The sequence below is a fragment of the Gossypium raimondii genome, chromosome 11 (genome assembly GCF_025698545.1).
Source record: "Gossypium raimondii isolate GPD5lz chromosome 11, ASM2569854v1, whole genome shotgun sequence".
In the NCBI taxonomy this organism is placed as follows: domain Eukaryota; kingdom Viridiplantae; phylum Streptophyta; class Magnoliopsida; order Malvales; family Malvaceae; genus Gossypium; species Gossypium raimondii.
This window is the reverse complement of record NC_068575.1, coordinates 10,744,239-10,763,719: the sequence shown is the minus strand read 5'-3', so window position 1 is coordinate 10,763,719 and position 19,481 is coordinate 10,744,239. Positions and strand designations below refer to the sequence as shown.

The following is a 19,481-nucleotide window of genomic DNA, read 5'->3' as shown; positions in this document are numbered from 1 at the left end:
ATGACTTTGGAAATGACATAGATCGTAGCTTATCTCCAAACTTGTTGAAGATGGTAGAACAAGAGGATAAATAGATCCTACCTCTCAAGGAATCATTAGAAATTGTGAGCTTAGTGAAGACTAGAATTGACCTGACCACAGAGATGAAGCAAGACCTTGTTGAGTTACCTCTAGAGTTCAAAGATGTCTTTGTATGATCATACCAGGGTGTGCCTCGATTCTTATAATGAAACCTGCACAACAGCACGATGTCAGAAATTTGCAGTGCGAACGATGCAATTCTTTGCCGGGGCAATGCCTCTCTCGTTAAGTCAGCATAGATTTGCCCATTTGAAGTCGAATTTCCATCCTTTCAAGATGTTGTGGGATTTTATCCTGATTAAAGAGGAAGATCCAAAGTTTTCCGTCGTAGTTGCGTCCCAAAAAGGCTCTATGAAAGAAATCTGGTACCAAAGAAGGTTTTTTCACATACAAGATGAAAGTGAAAGATCTTATGTGGAAGACTTTAGAATAACATTCATTCTAATCAAAAAGCATGACCAAGACTTGCTTGATCCCATGAGTTCAGACTCAAAAAAAAATCAAAAATAAAAAATTGAAATAATCAAAGTAAAAAAGGAGAAAAAGAAAAAAGAAAAAGAAAAAGGAGAGGTCAAGGCGAAAACCCGCAAAGGGCGCTTTGACCAAAGGTGGATCTGAGTTGAAAACCCGAAAAAGGGCGACTCAAATTTTGAGCAAAATGGGGCATGGACATCACCATTATCGAAGACTTCTAATGGCCATTGCGTCATTTTTTGAGAGGCTACTTCATGGATCAAGGTCATCCTATACCGATACAGAATTCCAGAGAGGATGGTATTGGAAAATGCATTGAACTTAAATAATAGCACGATAACTGAGGTCTGAAATCAATTCAGAAGCAGACACCACGTTTTGTCACCGAATTACCTAGAGGTGAACAAGGACTGGCATGAGAAATTACCATTTGCCCTCATTGCTTGTCGAACTTCTGTACTGGGGCAACACTTCTCTTTTTGGTTTACAGGATTGAGGTAGTTTTACCTATTAAAATCCCCTCATTGCTTGTTGGAGGGATCCAATCGCGATGTGATCAGTTGACCCTAAGAAAAGGGTTAAAAGCTATTCATCAAGGTCGGATGTACCATAAATAAATTATATGAGCCCATAATAAACAGGCTCATCTTAGAGAATTCCACGAGAGGGCTGGATGTTGAAAAAGATTCTTCCTTAATGAAAGGATTCTAAAGGGAAATGAATACCAAACCGGGAATGTCCCTATGTTGTAAAGAAGACCATTTTCAAAGGAGCACTGATCCTGAGTGAGATTGCTAATCCTATAAACTCGGATTCAGTTAAGAAACACTTCGTTTAAAGAAGAAGGAAGGACCAAGGTGAAATCCTGCAAAGGGCACTTTGAGTCAAACAAAAAATGAAAAATAATGAAAAATAAAAATGAAAAATGAAAAAGTAAAAATGGAGAGGCTAAGGGGAAAACCCGCAAAGGGCACCTTAGGCCAAAGGGGATTTGAGTTGAAAACCCGAAAAGGGCGGCTCAAATATTGATCAGAATGGGGCATGAAGTGATCAGATTGGGGCATGTAGTAGTTTTGTTATACCTGAATCAACAGGAAAGGGCAGGCAACATCTTGAGGCATCGACAAAGCATTGTAGATCTCCTAAACACATGTCATACTCAAAATTGGTCTTCAGAAAGTTTGTACAGAGAAGTTCAAGTTGCGATATCTGGGGCACCCAATTCTCATATTATTTATATTGAATTTGTTGTTCTTGGAATACTTTTTCTTTTCCAAGATATACATTCCCAATCAATTTCTTTATTATCCTTCTTTACTATTTTTGATAATTTATTCATTTTGAGCTATGCTCAGAACCATCTTTATTCTTATACATTGTTATAACCCATTTTGCAATCATGTTGCATTGGAATAATGATTAATGGACAAATGTTACTTTCACAATGGAAGTTTTGCATATTACTCTAGAAGTTTCTAAATAATATAGGAACCTGAAGCAGAGTTATTGTTTAGAACACACCAAGTTTAAAGGGTGAAATATCTAAGAAGGAAGAGTCTAAATAAAGACTATCCTTTCAGATTTTGTTTTCCAAATATTGATTGAACAAAATCACAAGATGCCAAGGCTTCAATAAACAAACAAGCAATAATCACCGAGTACTGAGAAGAGGTTTTCTTGGAGAAAAAATTTTGCAATAGTGCATAAACATTTGGTATGACACCCTCGGAATGGTGTAGGAGACCAAAGAGTTTCACATTCTGTATCATTGAATGATGATAACAGAGGATCGAGAAAAGGCCAGGTCTTTCTATCCTTGGGTTACAGAGGGAGAAAGATGATTCAAATTTTGCATCCAGTGGATTGAACCTTGAAGATTACAATGGGGGCAATCCGACACAGTAAGAGATGAGCATTACCAAATGGACAAGATAGCATTCTGACGTGCTGGCAATAAAGCTTTATTGAACAATGGGCAATAACAACTCAAGTATTGAGGGATCATTTTTCATGACATTTTACATTCATGCACGCACATTTAGCCATGATATTTTGATTCATTTTGATCATAATCTCTAGGCATAAATAGGGTCATAAAATAGATTATACAGGTTATGTTCCCCAAAGAACAAATCAATGAAGATGGCAGATCTTGTTTTTCTGAACTGACAGCGAAGTAGATTGAAGAAACCATAGTTTGCAATTAAAAAGATTGAAGCTACAACGGCGAATCTTACTTCCCAGGCGATGCAGCGGAACAGATTGAAGCTACAACGGCGAATCTCACTTCCTCGACATTGCAATTTAAAAGATTGAAGCCACAACGGTGAATCTTACTTCCCAGGAGGTGCAGCGGAACAGATTGAAGCTACAACGGTGAATTTTGCTTCCCCAACATTGCAATTAAAAAGATTGAAGCTATAATGGCGAATCTTACTTTCCAGGCGGTGCAGCGGAACAGATTGAAGCTATAATGGCAAATCTTGCTTCCCCGACATTGCAATTAAAAAGATTGAAGCTACAATGGCGAATCTTACTTTTTCGACGGTGCAGTGGAACAGATTGAAGCTATGACGGTGAATCTCACTTCCTCGACATTGCAATTTAAAAGATTGAAGCCACAACGGTGAATCTTACTTCCAAGGCGGTGCAGTAGAACAGATTGAAGCTACAACGGTGAATCTTGCTTCCCCGACATTGCAATTAAAAAGATTGAAGCTACAATGGCGAATCTTACTTTCCAAGCGGTGCACCGAAACAGATTGAAGCTACAACGGTGAATCTTCCTTCCCCGATATTGCAATTAAAAAGATTGAAGCTACAACGACGAATCTTACTTTTCAGGCGGTGCAGTGGAACAGATTGAAGTTACAACGGTGAATCTTGTTTCCCCGACATTGCAATTAAAAAGATTGAAGCTACAATGGCGAATCTTACTTTCCAGGCGGTGCAGCGGAACAGATTGAAGCTACAACGGCGAATCTTGCTTCCTCGACATTGCAATTAAAAAGATTGAAGCTACAATGGTGAATCTTACTTTCCAGGCGGTGCAGCGGAACAGATTGAAGCTGCAACGGCGAATCTTGCTTCCCCGACATTGTAATTAAAAATTGAAGCTACAATGGTGAATCTTACATTCCAGGCGGTGCAGCGAAATAGATTGAAGCTACAACGGAGATCTTGCTTCCCTAACATTGCAATTAAAAAGATTGAAGCTACAACGGCGAATCTTACTTCCCAGACGATGTAGCGGAACAGATTGAAGCTACGATGGCGAATCTCACATCCTTGACATTACAATTTAAAATATTAAAGCCACAATGGCGAATCTTACTTCCCAGGCGGTGCAACGGAACAGATTGAAGCTACAACGGTGAATCTTGCTTCCCTAACATTGCAATTAAAAAGATTAAAGCTACAAGTCAGAACTCTCTGAAGTGCAGTAGAATGGATCGAAGCAACAAGACACAGTGGACTGGAATAAAGTTACTTGAAAAAGAGAAGCTCCAAAATAAGTCAAGACTTGGCGAGACCGGGCAAATTTAGTCTTTCTTAGTCTTTGCATCATTCCCGTTACACGACAATGAAGCAAAGAGGGGCAGCTGTACAGCCCAAATTTACCCGGCCCATACCAGCAGACGCAAAATTAAACAAACCCAAATACAACCCAAACCCCAATTACATGGCAAAACCCAATGGCCCAAAAAACCTAAAACTATCAGAAAACACTAATCCCCCTAACCCTAGGTGCGCCGCACCTAGGGTCGCCCACTTGCCCTCTGCCAGCTGCCATCGCCGCTCGTTCACTGCCGGACGTCCCATCTGTGTCCATCACCGCCCATCCACTTGCGCCACCAGTCACCTGTAAACACGCAGTAGCAGAATAAAAAGAAACAAATAGGAAAATAGGAACAAGGGGGATTTCGGCTATATAAGTCGAATATGAACTGTAACGGGAACTCTCTCTTTTTTTCTCTCTTTTTTTCAATTCTTGTAACAAAAATAGATATTAGCAGAAAGAAAAATAACAAAAACAGATTCGAGGTGATTTGTTTGCTCTTCCTTTCGATTTTGTAAATTTGTTTCTTCTATTCTATTTGATTTTCATTCACGCATACATATATATAAATAAAGGCGGTAAATAAAAGAAAAGAGGTACCTTTCTTACAAAAGTCGTCTTGGGAGGAGGGGAAGCCAGTGGTTTAGCCCCCATTTTTGCGTCTTTGGTCTGTTTTTCGTGAGTTTTGGCCCTAGATCCACGGCCTGGAAGCAACCGTCCTAAAAGAGGAACCAAAAAGGTTCGGTTTTGCACCTCTGGCTGCCGCCCACGGTGGTGCTACGGCAGAGGCACACTGGTGACCTAGGCCGGACCATGGTCGGATTTGAAAGGGGGAGAGAGCTTTCTCAGTTTTTTCTCAAAGGAAAAGAAAAAATGAAGATTTTAAAAAATTTTGGGTTTAAATAACCCCATAAAACGGCGTCGTTTTGATTTTGGGGGTTCAGAGGCCAAAACGGCGTCGTTTTGTCCTCTGACCCGCGTGGTGACCCGACCCTGGGGGAGGATCCGCGTGTTTTTGGCTCTTGGGTTATTTGCGCAATTGGTCCTTCCAATTTTGTGGCGCTTTCAAGGAAGTTTTTCGCATATTTTACAATTTTGGCCATGAATTTTCGCGTCTGTTTTGATTTGGTCCCTCGACCACGTGCGTGCTTTTCACTAGAACGGCGTCATTTGGTCAGCGAGGGAATATTTCTCTTTTTAATCCCTCCCTTTTTGCGCGTGTCGCAATTTGATCCTTTTCGTCTTCTTACTTTCAAATCAGCCCTGTATTTTCATTTTATTTCAATTTAGTCAGTGTTTTTTAGCATTTTTATTATTTAACCTTATTATTATTGTTGTTGTTACTATTATTAATTATTATTAATTTTTTCCTTTTATTTATTTGTTACTATTATATTTAATACATTAATTAGTAATATATATATATTTAGCTTTATTTTTATATCTATATATATATGCGCATACATACATATTTATAATATATATACGTACATAACCTTTTTTATTTTATATAGATATAAATACTTATAGGATATATATACTTTACACTTCATATATATGTACGCATATGCATATATTTTCAATTTATATCTATATATATACATACTTATGTTTTTATGCTTTATAATTTATATATATATATACATAGATATGCATATTTGTTTTTTATATGTATATACATTCATATAATTTATAATTTATAATTTAAATATATAGATGCACATACATAAATATTTCTTTTTATAATTCGTATTGTTATCGTTGTTTTATTTGATATTTATTTATTCATTTATTAAAGTGTTTGTTATTTTTATGAAATGCTTTAGATTTTTATTCATTTATTATTTCATGTATCTTTGATTTGTTTATTATGTATTTTATTTGTTGCTCATTTTAGTTGTGCTTGTATTACTTACATTATTATCATCATTCTATTACACCCATTTTTCATTTAGATTTCAAAAAAGAAATTTGAAAAATAAGTAATATTTGGTATTATAGATCTTCGACAGAATCGAGCTCTAACGTATCGGGTTCTGACTTTCTTCGTTGAACTTAAATAATCGAGATTACTCTTTTAAAAATGATAAGAAGCTCGTTATCGAGAATTTAATATGTTGTGTTCTAACGCACTGGATATGACACGTTGTTTTCTCGAGACGAGGATTTTTCGCAATAAATGCAATATTCAATGTTTAATATTTTGAGAAATTGTGCCCTAACGTATTGGGTTGCGATTTCTTCATTTGATTTAAACAATTGAATATTCTTTTAAACTTTATTACACGAATCTTTTCAAACCAAGTTTTAAACGATATCGGGAATTAAAAAAGAATCATGTCCTAACTTACTAGTTGTGATCCCTTTTTTTAATCGAAGATAGTTAAATATCTTTTAAATAAGCATTTTTCATTCGCGTATCGGGAATTCGAGACATGGTGTCCTAACTTACTGGATATGATTCTCTTTCTCGAATAACGTAAAATATGCCCATTTTCCTAAAAATTTTGAACGTTTTAATACAATGATCATATTTTTTAAAATTCTTCAAAGTTCTCAATTTTCGACATTAAGACATTAACTAATCAACTAGGTACCAGTTTTGGGTGTTACGAGGGTGCTAATCCTTCCTCGTACGTAACCGACTCCCAAACCCGTTTTTTTGAATTTCGTGGACCAAATTTGTTGTTTTAATAAAATTAAATTGTTTATTAAAAGCAACCACTTTTCAATGTGATCCGATCACACCTCATCAAAAAAGATCGGTGGCGACTCCCATTTTTTCGTTTTTATTTTCAAACCCAAATCTACCCCGTTTTTATTCAAAAAAATGGTGTCAACAGAGAAGTTGGCTCAAAAGCATGGATGTACTCCTGCACAACTAGCACTTGCTTGGGTTCTTCATCAAGGGGATGATGTAGCACCCATTCCCGGTGAGTCACTTTCCCTATTTTCAACATCCAATTTGCTTCTTTGATATCAGATAATACAGATCTTTCAAGTACACCACAGCAGAATGATTTGCCTATAATATTGTATAAATACACATCCTGTATGAGCCTTGTTTTTCTGATGTTGCATTAGAAATATGATTTTTGACCCTTGTAGGAACAACCAAGATAACAATCTCGATAGCAACATCGATGCTGTACGACTGAAGCTCACAGAAGAAGATTTAAAAGAGATTACTGCCGTAGTTCCTTTAAATGAGATAGCTGGGTCTAGGACACTAGATAAATTGAGTCACCTAACATGGAAATTTGCTAATACACCCACAAAGGAGAAGAAGACTGGAAGTTAAAAGTACCGCTGATTGAGAAACCCACAGCAAAATATTATGATCCTTATAGCCCATGGGCTTTCCTGCCACTGAAGTTATTGAAGGATTAGAAGTATAAATAGAGGGTTCATTGAAACCCGAAGTCAGTTCACTATTACCAAAAATCAAATCAAATAAGCAAGCTAGTTGTCGTTGAATGCTTGCAACTGTATGGTTCTTTTAAGAATATGTTTGCTAAGAGCAACGATTAAAATGCTATTTTAAGAACAATTTATTGCAACTATATAGTTATTGTATCTACACATATCAGGTCATTTCATAAACCTACATCATAATACACGATATTCGTATATACATAAAAATAATGTTGGAATACATTCAAAATATACAATGTTCCAATAGTTGCAAATGAAAAGTTATAGAACAAAAAATATTTCACTTGGTTATTAACCAAAAGTTGTTATTTATAGTGATGAGTTATGTCTCTTAAATTAAAAAGTTATAGCATTTTATTGTTAATAATAAATTCTGATTATTGAAAGATACTGATAATACTTTAAAATGACATACTTTTATGTGTTAATTACATATATATATTGAGTACGATGCTACTAATTTGGGTTGTTTATGGTTTTTTATTTTGTAGGGACTAAATTGGCGACAAAAGGAAATTTAGGGGCAAAAAGCATGAATTTAAAGACAAAATGGGTCAGCATGCAAAATAGGGAAGAAATGGTGCCGAAAATACAAAGTGTAGAAGACTTGGGGAAAATTTTCAAAGAAGAGATTTATGAACATAAAACTTTATTTAAATTTGAATTTTGTTTTTAGGATTATTGTTAGGATTATTATGATATTGTTTAGATTTAATTTCAAATTATATCTTTTAAACATTGTCATCGTGAGTTTAAATAGGAATAAACTAGGTTTTTTATGTACTATAAATAGGGGATGGAGTGACATGAATATTCATGCATCACTTCTGTAAAAAAAGTCCTTCCCCCTAAGGCTCTAGCCTTTTTGTTTCTTTTTCAATAAAATTTCATTCCATTACCTTGTGTTTTTTTCCAAAAAGCATGAGCCACTAAACTCATCTAGCCAATGGTTATCAAAACTCCTCCAAAAGAGTTCATGAGACTTAGAATCTGCACTTAGCCTTCTCAACGAGTATTCATCATTTCTCCACATTACAGGACTGACGCTTCCGTCATGTCCTTCCAAAAGCAATATTTTCATCTTGTGCAAGGAACGGCCGCTTTGTATGTTTTGGGAAGATTACACAGTCGGTTCGTTAACTTACTGTGTCAGAGGTTGTTGAGCCCAAGAGACGAAATGGTGTGGCATTCGCTATTGAGAAACGATGATCTAGTGTAAGACGGTCCCTCAAAAGTGACAGTTGGCTAGAGTCAGGTTCCTCTAGATTGTAAGGTTATAACCTAAGTGGAGCTGGTGGTCATAGGCGTCCTCTTCCACTATAACTGGCTTATTCGATCATGAGAAGGATCACCTAAAAGCTGATGATTGAACCAAAGGAGGATCAAGATAACCAAAGGCTAGAATCCCTTAATCAGAAAACCCCTTTTTCTCAATTCTGTTTCTTTTCACAATTGTGATTTCAATTTAATTTCAACTCATCCATATTTTTAATTCTGTTTTATTTTTTTCATAGGTCAGTTGTTTTGCTTGGGCACTATTGCGCCTAGGATTTCGAGAAACAAAAAGCTATAGCGATCCAGTCCCTAAAGATTTGACCCTACTTCCTTTATACTATTTTTTTCATTATTTCTTAGGGATAGGTTTTTTTTGGTGCTTTCAACTGCACACTAGATACATATATAAAATATATCAAAATTTATTAAGTACGGTAATCTATGTAGTGATAACATATTCTTTTTTATTTTAATCATAATCTTTTATTAAAATGCTTAAAATAATATTTTTTATTCGAGTTCAATTTACCCAAACATTTAGTTCTAGATAAATACTTAATTTTAAATTAAATAATTGATATTATATTTCTCTAATATATTAAATTAATATTAATTAATATTATATTAACAAAACTTCATTAGTGATTTATAACAAAATTGTATTAAAAAACTTATAAATTTATTGTGTTTCATTATATTAGAGTTTATTTATACATTAATATAAGGGTAAACTACCAAAATAGCCACTTTTGTTTGTCTTAGGTTATACTTTAGTCACTTATGTTTGAAATGTTACATTTTCGTCACTTCTGTTATCGTGTTTTAATATTTTAGTCACTGAGCGTTGTCGTTAATGGTGTAACGGTAAGCTTACGTGGCATGTTAAATCATCATTTCAAACGAAAATTTTAGGTTAAATTATATAATTGGTCTCTATTTTTTTCGTTTTGAGCTATTTAAATTTTTTTCTTTTACGTTAAAAAAGATGGAGAAGAGAGGAAAATAGAGGGAGAATAGAAGAGAATGAAAAATAAATAAAAGAAATAAAAGTTAAAAGAACATAAAAGAAAAAAATAAACTGCTCAAAACGAAAAAGTATGGGGACCAATTATATAATTTAACCTAAATTTTTTGTTTGAAATGGTTATTTAACGTGCCACGTCAACTTACTGTTACATCGTTAACGGCAATGAAAGGCTCAGTGACTAAAATGTTGCAACATGTTAACATAAGTGACTAAAACATAACATTTCAAACATAAGTGACTAAAATGTAACATAAGAAAAATAAAATTGACTATTTTAATAGTTTACCCTTAATATAAATATGTCTATCTATAATTAATTTAATAAAAATAATTAGTTCAATAGTAAAATGATTGACATCCGCACAAATACAAGCCTAAGATGACATATTGTCATCATCTTCCTAAATTCAACTGTAAACATTAAAGAAGAAAAACCAAAGTTTTCAACTTTTTTCATTTTGCCATAAATTACCAAAAAACAACATCTGATAGTTGAGAAGGAAAAGAAAATTGAGATCTAACGACGAGTGACGCGAGATTTCAATTTGTATTTCTATGATTCGAGATCAATCTAATTATTTCTTATTCATGTTAAATTGCATGATTTAGTAATGAGGTAAGTATATAATGGTTTTATGAATCAAATTGTGGTGATTGATATTGTATATCGAGATAGAAGACTAAATTGAATAAAATAGAAAATAACTTGATTTAATAGATATATAATATTTGGTATGAAATTGAGTTGAAACATATTTTATGATGTGTTGGAATGGTGAATTGAGAATGATGGAATGTGAATTGAATTATGTGATGAAATTAAAAAATGGTTTCCCTGTTAACTACACGGGTAGAGTCGGATATATTTGACATGCCATAGGATTAGATTGTGTATGAGTTTATACTTCGTTATAGGCGATGATGCACTTATGTGCAAGTATATTTGCTTTGGTTTATTCGATGATGCATTACGGGTGCCAATATAATTGCTTTGGTTCATTTGATGATGCACTATGTGCGCCAGTATAATTGTTCTGGCTTGTTTGATGATGCACTATGTATGCCAATATAATTGCTTCGGCTTGTCCAATGATGCACTATGTGTGCCACTATATTTCTTTTGGTTTATCTGGTGATGTATTGCGGTGCTAGGTTGGTGTATAACACCCCTGATTTTAGGGTTAGGAGTTTTGAGATTTATAGGTAGAGTTAGTGGCTAGATCAGACAATTGGGTTAATTTCTACATTTTAATGTCAGAATGGGCTTTCTGGTTTAATGGTTGGTTGAGTGTTAGTGTACCTCAAGGTTATGGATTAGCTCAAACCCAAATCCAGTTTTTTGTGGGATATCCAAGCAAAGGATTTGGATTTGGAATTCGAATTCCAAAACTTTTTATCCAAATCTTGATTGCCAAACAGGGGTTTAATATATTTATAATTACGCAAATGTTTGTCCAAAAAGAAGAAAAGTTGCATACGAAATGGCGTAGATCAGTGTGTTTCCTTTACGCAGTTTTTAGTTCCTGTTTTTTCAACCATACACTGAGGAAAAGCATTGAGCCAAGAACAAGAGAGAAGCGATGGGCGAGGAGCAGCAAAATCAGAGCGGTGTGATTCCTAGAACGAAACTGGGAACTCAAGGGCTTGAGGTAAGACTCTGTTCTTCTGTGTGAACTCTCTCAAGACTGAGGTGTTATTTATGAGTAGAGTACAGCTATGTTTATTAACTGACACCTGAGACATACTTTGAATCAGAAAACTTCTAAAATTGAGATGCTGGATCCCCTTGTCTATGATCTATTCAAGTTCTTGTTCAGTTAAACCAATTGCTTGTTCAAAACAGTATCTTCCTGTCTCGTTTTTGTTGTAAATTCTATTATTTTGTAGGTTTCCATGTTGGGGTTTGGATGTATGGGGCTTACAGGAATATACAATTATCCTGTCCCTGAAGATGTTGACATCTCCATCATCAAGCAAGCATTCGACATAGGAATCACTTTCTTTGATACATCAGATATCTATGGACCCAAAAGTAATGAACTATTGGTTGGAAAGGTAGCATATTTGCCACAGTTCCAGCAGAGTTTTACTGTGTAGGCTTTAGAGTTTAACTGAAAAAAATTATTGACATGATTTCATAAGTATTTACCCATAAAAACCAATCTTTTCTCAGGCATTGAAGCAATTACCACGAGAGAATGTACAATTAGCCACAGAATTTGATATTGTCAAGTCGGATCCTGCGACTGGGATTGCAATAAATGGTATCTCTGAACATGTCCGCGCCTCGGTCGAGGCTAGCCTGAAGCGCCTTGATGTTGATTACATTGATCTCTACTACCAGCACAGGGTCGACACTAAAACACCAATAGAGGATATTGTAAGTGCTCCATTATAAAACATCCTTTATTTTTCTTGGTTTAAATGCTTACTGTGCGGTGGAAATATGATGTTAAGCTGCTTTTCTTAATTCAATCTTAGATGGGAGAACTGACGAAGCTGGTAGAAGAGGGGAAGATAAAGTACATTGGTTTATCTGGAGCTAGCCCTGAAACTATAAAAAGGGCACATGTTGTTCATCCTGTGTCTGCCATAAAAATGAAGTGGCCGCTTTGGACTCGCGATAGCGCGGACGAAATAATCCCCCTTTGCAGGTTTCCTCAAAAACCCAACACTAGTTTTATTGAAAAATAGTATACTGAATCATTAAAAGTATAAGTTGACAGGAATTTGAACTTTGGTTTTTGTTGTTCTACTTCTATCCTATCTCTTATTGTAGTGAAGGTGAACTATATCCTCTGTTAAATGTTATTTAGATTTTGTTTTTCCTTTTACTTCTCAAATTCAAGGAAAAAGGAATGCTTAATTAGTTTAATGTGTCCCCGTATGCAGGGAACTTGGGATTGGGATAGTTCCATATAGCCCGCTCGGTCGTGGTTTCTTCGGTGGCAGGACTGTTGCGGAAACTGTGCCTGGAATTAGTTTTCTGGTACGGAAACTAAGCTCTTTATCGATTGTTTCTTTTGGCCAGTCAAGTTCTTTTTGGCTTTAATCTATACTCAATTGTGCATGGAAACAATCCTACTAATTAGTACCCTTTTTTTTACTGATGGACTTCTTTAAAGACATTTCCCCCAAGGTTTCAAGGAGAAAACTTTGACAGGAACACAAATTTGTATTTGCAGATGGAGAAGTTTGATCAAAAGTATGGATGCACCCCTGCACTGCTATCACTTGCTTGGGTTCTTCATCAAGGAGATGATGTAGCACCCATTCCTGGTGAGTCACATTCTTTGTTTTCGACATCCAATTTATTCTTTTGATATTAGATAATACAGATCATTCAACAACATTCAAAGCAGAATCGAACACAATTCCCTGGAAATACTGTACAAATACATATCCTAAATGAACCTTGTTTTGTCTGATGTTGAAAACAGAAGGAAAACGGCGAAATACTAGGTTGGCTGTTCGAGAAAAGCTGTACAAATCCAGCATTCTGGTATAGTGAGATTAATTACTGATTGATAAATTTGCACATACATTTTGTTAAGAAAATGAAATTGAAAGAATTGATTGAATAATAGTGAATTCATTCAATGAGGAAAACTGATTTTTCACTTGAACAAATAGTGTGGTATATATTGAAAAGAATGTAACTAATCCTATTGCTAATTACACACTATTAACAAATTCCTAACTAACTGTGCACAAATACCAATATAACAGATTTACATTCTCAACATGCCCCCTCAAGTTGGAGGATGAAAAATATCTTTCATTCCCAACTTGGACAGTAAGTATTTGTGCTGAGGAATACTTAACCCTTTAGTGAGTAAATCTGCCATTTGCTCATTTGTTGAGATGTGTTTAGTTTCAACGTGCCCCCTTTGAATTTTCTCTCGAACAAAGTGGCAATCTGTTTCGATGTGCTTTGTTCTTTCATGGAAGACTGGATCCGAAGCTATTTGAATGACAGCTTGATTATCACAGTGTAGCAACATAGGCTTTGAAATTTGGACTCCCAACTCAGCTAATAAACCTTTTAACCAGATCAGTTCTGCAACTGTAGTGGCCATGTTTTTGTATTCTGCTTCTGCAGATGATCTGGACATTGTGTTCTGTTTCTTGGATTTCCAAGAAACCAAGGAATTTCCGAGTTTGATGCAATATCCCGTGACTGACTTCCTAGTCATGTTGCATGAAGCCTAATCAGAGTCACAATATGCTTGTATATCAGTTGTGCCTAGCTGCAAGAAAAATACCTTGGCCAAGATTTTTCTTGATGTATCTCACAATACGCAAAGCAGCTTCATAATGTTCATTTTTTGGCTTTTGCATAAACTGGCTAAGGTGTTGCACTCCAAAAGCAATATCTGGTCTAGTGTTGGTGAGATATAAGAGTCTCCCTATTAATCTCTGATATACACTTGCATCTTCTAATTCTGCATCTGCATTTTGTATATCTAGTGCTGCATCATGTTCCAAACTTGTCAACTTCAAATTCTGCTCTAAGGGTGTATTTGCAGGTTTTGCATTTGTCAAACCAAGATCATCAATGAGTTCAAGAGCATATTTTCTCTGAATCATGATGATACCTTCTTTTGATCTTGCAATTTCAATGCCAAGAAAGTACTTGAGAGTACCCAAGTTCTTCATTTTAAAGTTCTGATGAAGAGTTGCTTGTAGGTTTTCAATTAAGGATTTGTCATTCCCAGTGATCAAGAGATCATCAACATAAATGAACATGATCACAATCTTGCTGCCTGATGATTTGATGAACATAGAGTAATCATGTTTACTTTGAACATAACCAGTTTTGATGAGATCCTCACTGAGTTTCAAATTCCATTGTCTTGAAGCATGTTTTAACCCATAAAAGGGATTTGAGCAGTCTACATACATGAGTGCCCCTTGGAGTGCCAAATCCCTGAGGTAATTGTATGTAAACTTCTTCATTAAGGTCACCTTGAAGGAAGGCGTTATAGACATCCATTTGAATGAGAGGCCAGTCATATAGAGCAGCAAGAGCAATGATGACTTTGACTATAACATGCTTGACAACCGGTGAAAAGGTATCCTGGAAATCAATACCTTCTTTCTGACTGTAGCCTTTAGCTACTAATCTGGCCTTATAGCGTTCAACAGAGCCATCTGAATGGTACTTGACTCGAAAAACCCATTTGCAGCCAATGGGGTGTTTGCCTGGTGGGAGTGGAACAACCTCTCAAGTTGAGTTTGCTTCTAAAGCTTTAATTTCCTGTTGCATTGTAGCTTTCCAACAATCATGTTTAATTGCCTCTTGGTAGGTTCTAGGTTTAGGGATGTGAGAGATGGAAGCAGCAAAGCATTTAGTATGTAAAGGTAAATGATGATATGTAATGAAGTTAGAGATAGAATACGAACCTTGTGCAGCAGTGGAAGATGATGATGAAGGGGATGAAGCAGGACAAATGTATCCTACATCCAGGCAGGTTGTTTGGTGGTTCTGGTGCTTCTTCTAGGAGGATTGGAGGGTAATTATGGTGGTGGTTGTGGTGCAGGAGAAGTAGAGATGGAAGGTGGTGGTGGTGATGACATTGAGGTGGTTATAAGGAGAAAGTCAGGATCATGTAAGAAACCAAATGCATTGACATTCAAGGGAAAGAGTGGTTGATCTTTTGATGGTGTTTTAAAAGGAAAGATGGACTCATGAAATATGACATCTCGGCTTACAAAAAATTTTTGTGAAATAGGATTGAACAGTAAATACCCTTTTTGTACTTGAAAATATCCCATAAAGATAGATGGTGTTGCTTTTGGAAAAAACTTGTCATGATAATTGGTGACTGTTGCATAACAGAGACAACCAAAAGTTTTGAGATGAGAAAGGTTTGGTGGCTTATGATATAACATTTCAAAAGTTGTTTTCAATCCAATCACTGTTGGGGGTAACCTATTGATCAAATAATAGGCAGTTAAGACACATTCCCCCCAAAACTTGACTGGTATTTGAGAATGAAATTTTAATGCTCTTGCAATATCTAAAAGGTGGCGGTGTTTGCGTTCTGCCACACCATTTTACTGTGGTGTGTTGACACAAGAGGATTGGTGAATGATGCCAAGTGAGTGAAAAAATGGAGTTCCTTCTTTTGTGAAGAATTCATGACCATTGTCACTTCGAACAACCCGAACTACCTAGAAAACTATGTTTTGGCTAATGTAATGAATTGTTTAAGGTAAAGAAAGGCATCACTCTTAAGTTTCAAAAGATAAATCCATGTCATTCGAGTGTGGTCATCAACAATTGTTAAAAAATATCTATGGCCAGAATGAGTTGATATTCTATAGGGACCCCAAAGATCAATATGGATAAGGGTGAAAGGTGTTGATTCCCTTGAATCACTTTGTGGGAAAGGCAGTCTTGTTTGTTTTGCCAATGGACAGACAGTGCAAGTTTGAATATCATGTGAATGTGTAGAAACATTATGTAAAAAAGGTATTTTATTCATCTTTGAAAGAGAAGTGTGACCAAGTCTAGCATGCCACAAAGGATAATAAACATGCTTAGAAACAGATAGTAAAGTAACATCTGAAGTTTTTACAGGAAAAGATACAATTGGAGATGTATGAGTTGGTGAAGGTTGAGGTAGAAGCAGATAGAGGTCATCTTGTTCTTTACCAATCCCCATCATCATTCCACTACAAAGGTCCTGCAAAATGCAAAATGTAGGATAAAAGGAAACAAAGCAGTTAAGATCTTTTGTGAGTTTTGAAATGGAGATGAGGTTAAAATTGAAGGAAGGTATGTAAATGACATCTTTGAGGGTGTGATGAGGTGTAAGGTTGTGATTATCAATATGAGTGATGGTGGCAGTGTTACCAGTAGGCAATTTAACAAAAGAATTGGTAGCATATGCAACAGGTTGAATTAAAGAATTAAAAGCATAAGTCATGTGATTAGAAGCCCGAATATCAAGGATCCAGTGAATTGGATTTGATGCAGGGGATATATCTGCCATGTGAGCCACAGGTTGCACAGATTGCTCCTTGTTTAATAGGTTCAAGAGCTGTTGATATTGTTCATAAGTGAATGTAGGAGCAGAAATGATTGATGATGAAGAGGCAGGCATATCAGGAGAATCAGAAGAATCAACAACAACATGATTGGCAGTTGGTGATTTCTTCTTGGTGAACTCAAAGTCAGCAGGAAAACCAGTGAGGCGATAACACTCTGCTCGGATGTGGCCTTTTTTGGCAATAACTACAAATCAGATCAGAACGCTTCTTGGGAGCTGAAGAAGTTGGTGATTGCTAACTAAGAAGAGCAGTAGGCTCAGAGACAGGTAGAGGAGAAGCAAGCTCACGTTGAGTTTCATCACGCATAACAAAAGAGTAAGCCTGATTAATAGTGGGTAAAGGTTGCATCAAAAGAACTTGGGATCGAACATTAGAATAAGTTTCATTTAAGCCCATCAAAAATTGAAAAAGACGCTGTTGTTCAAGTTGAGCAGATCTGCGAGTGAGATCACAATCACAAGTAGAGGAAGGAATAAGAATGTCGTATTCATCCCAGAGTAATCGAAGTTTAGTGAAATAAGTGGAAACAGAAGAAGTTCCCTGAGTGTGAGTAGAGATAGCGCGATGAAGATAGTAAATGCGATAACCATCTGCCTTATCATACCTTTCCTGAAGATCCTTCCAAACAATGGCTGCATTGGAAGCAAAAAGGATCCCAGCAGAGAGTTCCTTAGTGACAGTGTTGAGAATCCAAGAGAGGACTAGAGCATTGCACCGATCCCAATGAGGCTTTAGATCTACATCGAAACCATCGCGAGAGCAAGAACCATCTATGAAACCAACCTTATTCTTGGCAAGGAGGGCGATACGCATAGATCTGCTCCAAACGCAATAGTTGTCAGTACCAGTGAGCTGATGAGAAACCAAAACCATCCCTGGCATGTCAGAAGGATACAAATAGAGAGGGTGACTGAACGGCAGGGTGGTTGAGGAAGGATTAGCCATCAAGAAAGAAATGAAATAATGAAAAAATCTGGGTAACAGAAAAAATGAAGGAATGAAAGAATAAAAAAATCTAGATCGAAAATGATCGGAGGAAAACCGATCTTAGGCTCATGATACCATGTTAAGAAAATGAAATTGAAAGAATTGATTGAATAATAGTGAATTCATTCAATGAGAAAAACTGCTTTTTCACTTGAACAAATAGTGTGGTATATATACAAAAGAATGTAACTAATCCTATTGCTAATTACACACTATTAACAAATTCCTAACTAACTGTGCACAAATACCAATATAACAGATTTACATTCTCAACATACATTTTGTTTAATTGTGAAATAGTTTGTTGCTGGTTTTGAATAATGCAGAAAGCAAAAGAAATTCTTCAGTTTAAGATGATGAAAACTGGATTAGCCAATAAGATAGAGGAGAAAGGAGTGATGGTTGAATCGTTGATGGCAACCAAAAGAGATGCTGCAGAGAGTGTGGCAAGCTTAGAGCGTCTGAAGATGAGAAGAAAGAAGCTAACGAAAAAGCTGAAAAGAAAAATCAAAGACTTCCAGAAATTGCAGGCATTGGAGGCTGAGCTGACATTGGAGATGAGTTCCTCGTGAAATAGATATCATAAATAAATTAATTTCAATTTAAAAAGTTATTTTATAAATTTTCAAATATTAAGTCACAAAAATATAATTCATTTTCAAAAACATCATATATTATGTGACATAATAAATATTATGAACATACTATCTTATAGATGGTGTTATATCGTTATGTTATCATATTATTATTGACTAATGAATGAATCACCAACATGTTCAATGTTAATTTTGGTGCTTAAATTCATCAATTTGATAATTCGATAAATAAACATCTCAAATAATGGAGTAATCATATGTCAAATTTATATTTTTGTTATTAGTCTGAATAGTTTGTTCCTATTATTATTCATTATGCATTATCATTTTACTCTTATTGATCTTTATATTGCAAAATTTATTACCAATATTGTTGAGGTAGTTTTTAGCCGTACTTGGATCAATATCAACTGGGATTGCTTGCTCAAAAAACTTACCATGTTTAAGTAGTAAATTTTGGCAACAAAAAATCTTTGGGCTTTGATTTTTGCTTATACTTTGGATGTTAGTCAATCCATCTTTAATATTAAAACTACACATAACAACATATCTTTAAAATTGATTTGGATTTGGATCGAAACAATCAATTTCCCAAGTTCGATGGATTAGATCGAATCGGGTAAAACTTGGAAGTATATCTTGAAAATTCAAGGCTTATCCTGAGGTGATTGAAGATATTCTTTATGCTAACCATCTTGCTTATTTCAAGGGAATATTGATAATAATTGATATAGCATGTTAGCAAGTATTAGTTCTTTATAAATTGAAGAGACTTGTAAATGTGATGTACTGAACTGAAAGCACTTATTTTTATTCATTGGGTAACATTTCTTTTGTGTGCATTGTGTCAAAGATCAAGTGTGTTATTTAATAAGATTATTAGATCATAATCCAAGTTTTATCAAAATTAGATTTTAAAGGAATTTTGGAAGGTTTTAACACTAGTAAAATTTCTAAGCATTAAATTTGAAGATTACTTGAAAATAAT

General features: G+C 35.4%; 2 protein-coding genes and 1 pseudogene across 2 annotated transcripts; all 3 read left to right on the top strand.

Moving 5' to 3' along the window:
- The first annotated feature begins 6,944 nt into the window (after window positions 1–6,944).
- LOC105804688 (perakine reductase-like) lies at window positions 6,945–7,714 on the top strand (annotated as a pseudogene).
- Window positions 7,715–11,742: 4,028 nt separating this feature from the next.
- Window positions 11,743–12,903, top strand: LOC105804685 (probable aldo-keto reductase 1). Its single transcript, XM_012637385.2, has 4 exons — window positions 11,743–11,906; window positions 12,025–12,231; window positions 12,333–12,505; window positions 12,744–12,903. The coding sequence occupies exons 1-4, from the start codon at window positions 11,745–11,747 to the stop codon at window positions 12,901–12,903; spliced, it is 702 nt and encodes a 233-aa protein (XP_012492839.2). The 5' UTR covers window positions 11,743–11,744.
- A 95-nt stretch (window positions 12,904–12,998) lies between these two features.
- Window positions 12,999–18,469, top strand: LOC128034735 (uncharacterized). The gene is made up of 3 exons (XM_052623572.1): window positions 12,999–13,130; window positions 13,292–13,353; window positions 18,224–18,469. The coding sequence occupies exons 1-3, from the start codon at window positions 13,037–13,039 to the stop codon at window positions 18,467–18,469; spliced, it is 402 nt and encodes a 133-aa protein (XP_052479532.1). The 5' UTR covers window positions 12,999–13,036.
- Window positions 18,470–19,481: the final 1,012 nt, after the last annotated feature.

Coding starts and splice junctions, on each gene's coding strand:
- LOC105804685 (XM_012637385.2), top strand. CDS start 11,745: ATGTTGGGGTTTGGATGTATGGGGCTTACAGGAATATACAATTATCCT. Junction 11,907..12,024: donor ATGAACTATTGGTTGGAAAG/GTAGCATATTTG, acceptor ATCTTTTCTCAG/GCATTGAAGCAATTACCACG. Junction 12,506..12,743: donor GAAATAATCCCCCTTTGCAG/GTTTCCTCAAAA, acceptor CCCCGTATGCAG/GGAACTTGGGATTGGGATAG.
- LOC128034735 (XM_052623572.1), top strand. CDS start 13,037: ATGGAGAAGTTTGATCAAAAGTATGGATGCACCCCTGCACTGCTATCA. Junction 13,131..13,291: donor TGATGTAGCACCCATTCCTG/GTGAGTCACATT, acceptor TGTTGAAAACAG/AAGGAAAACGGCGAAATACT. Junction 13,354..18,223: donor TGTACAAATCCAGCATTCTG/GTATAGTGAGAT, acceptor TGAATAATGCAG/AAAGCAAAAGAAATTCTTCA.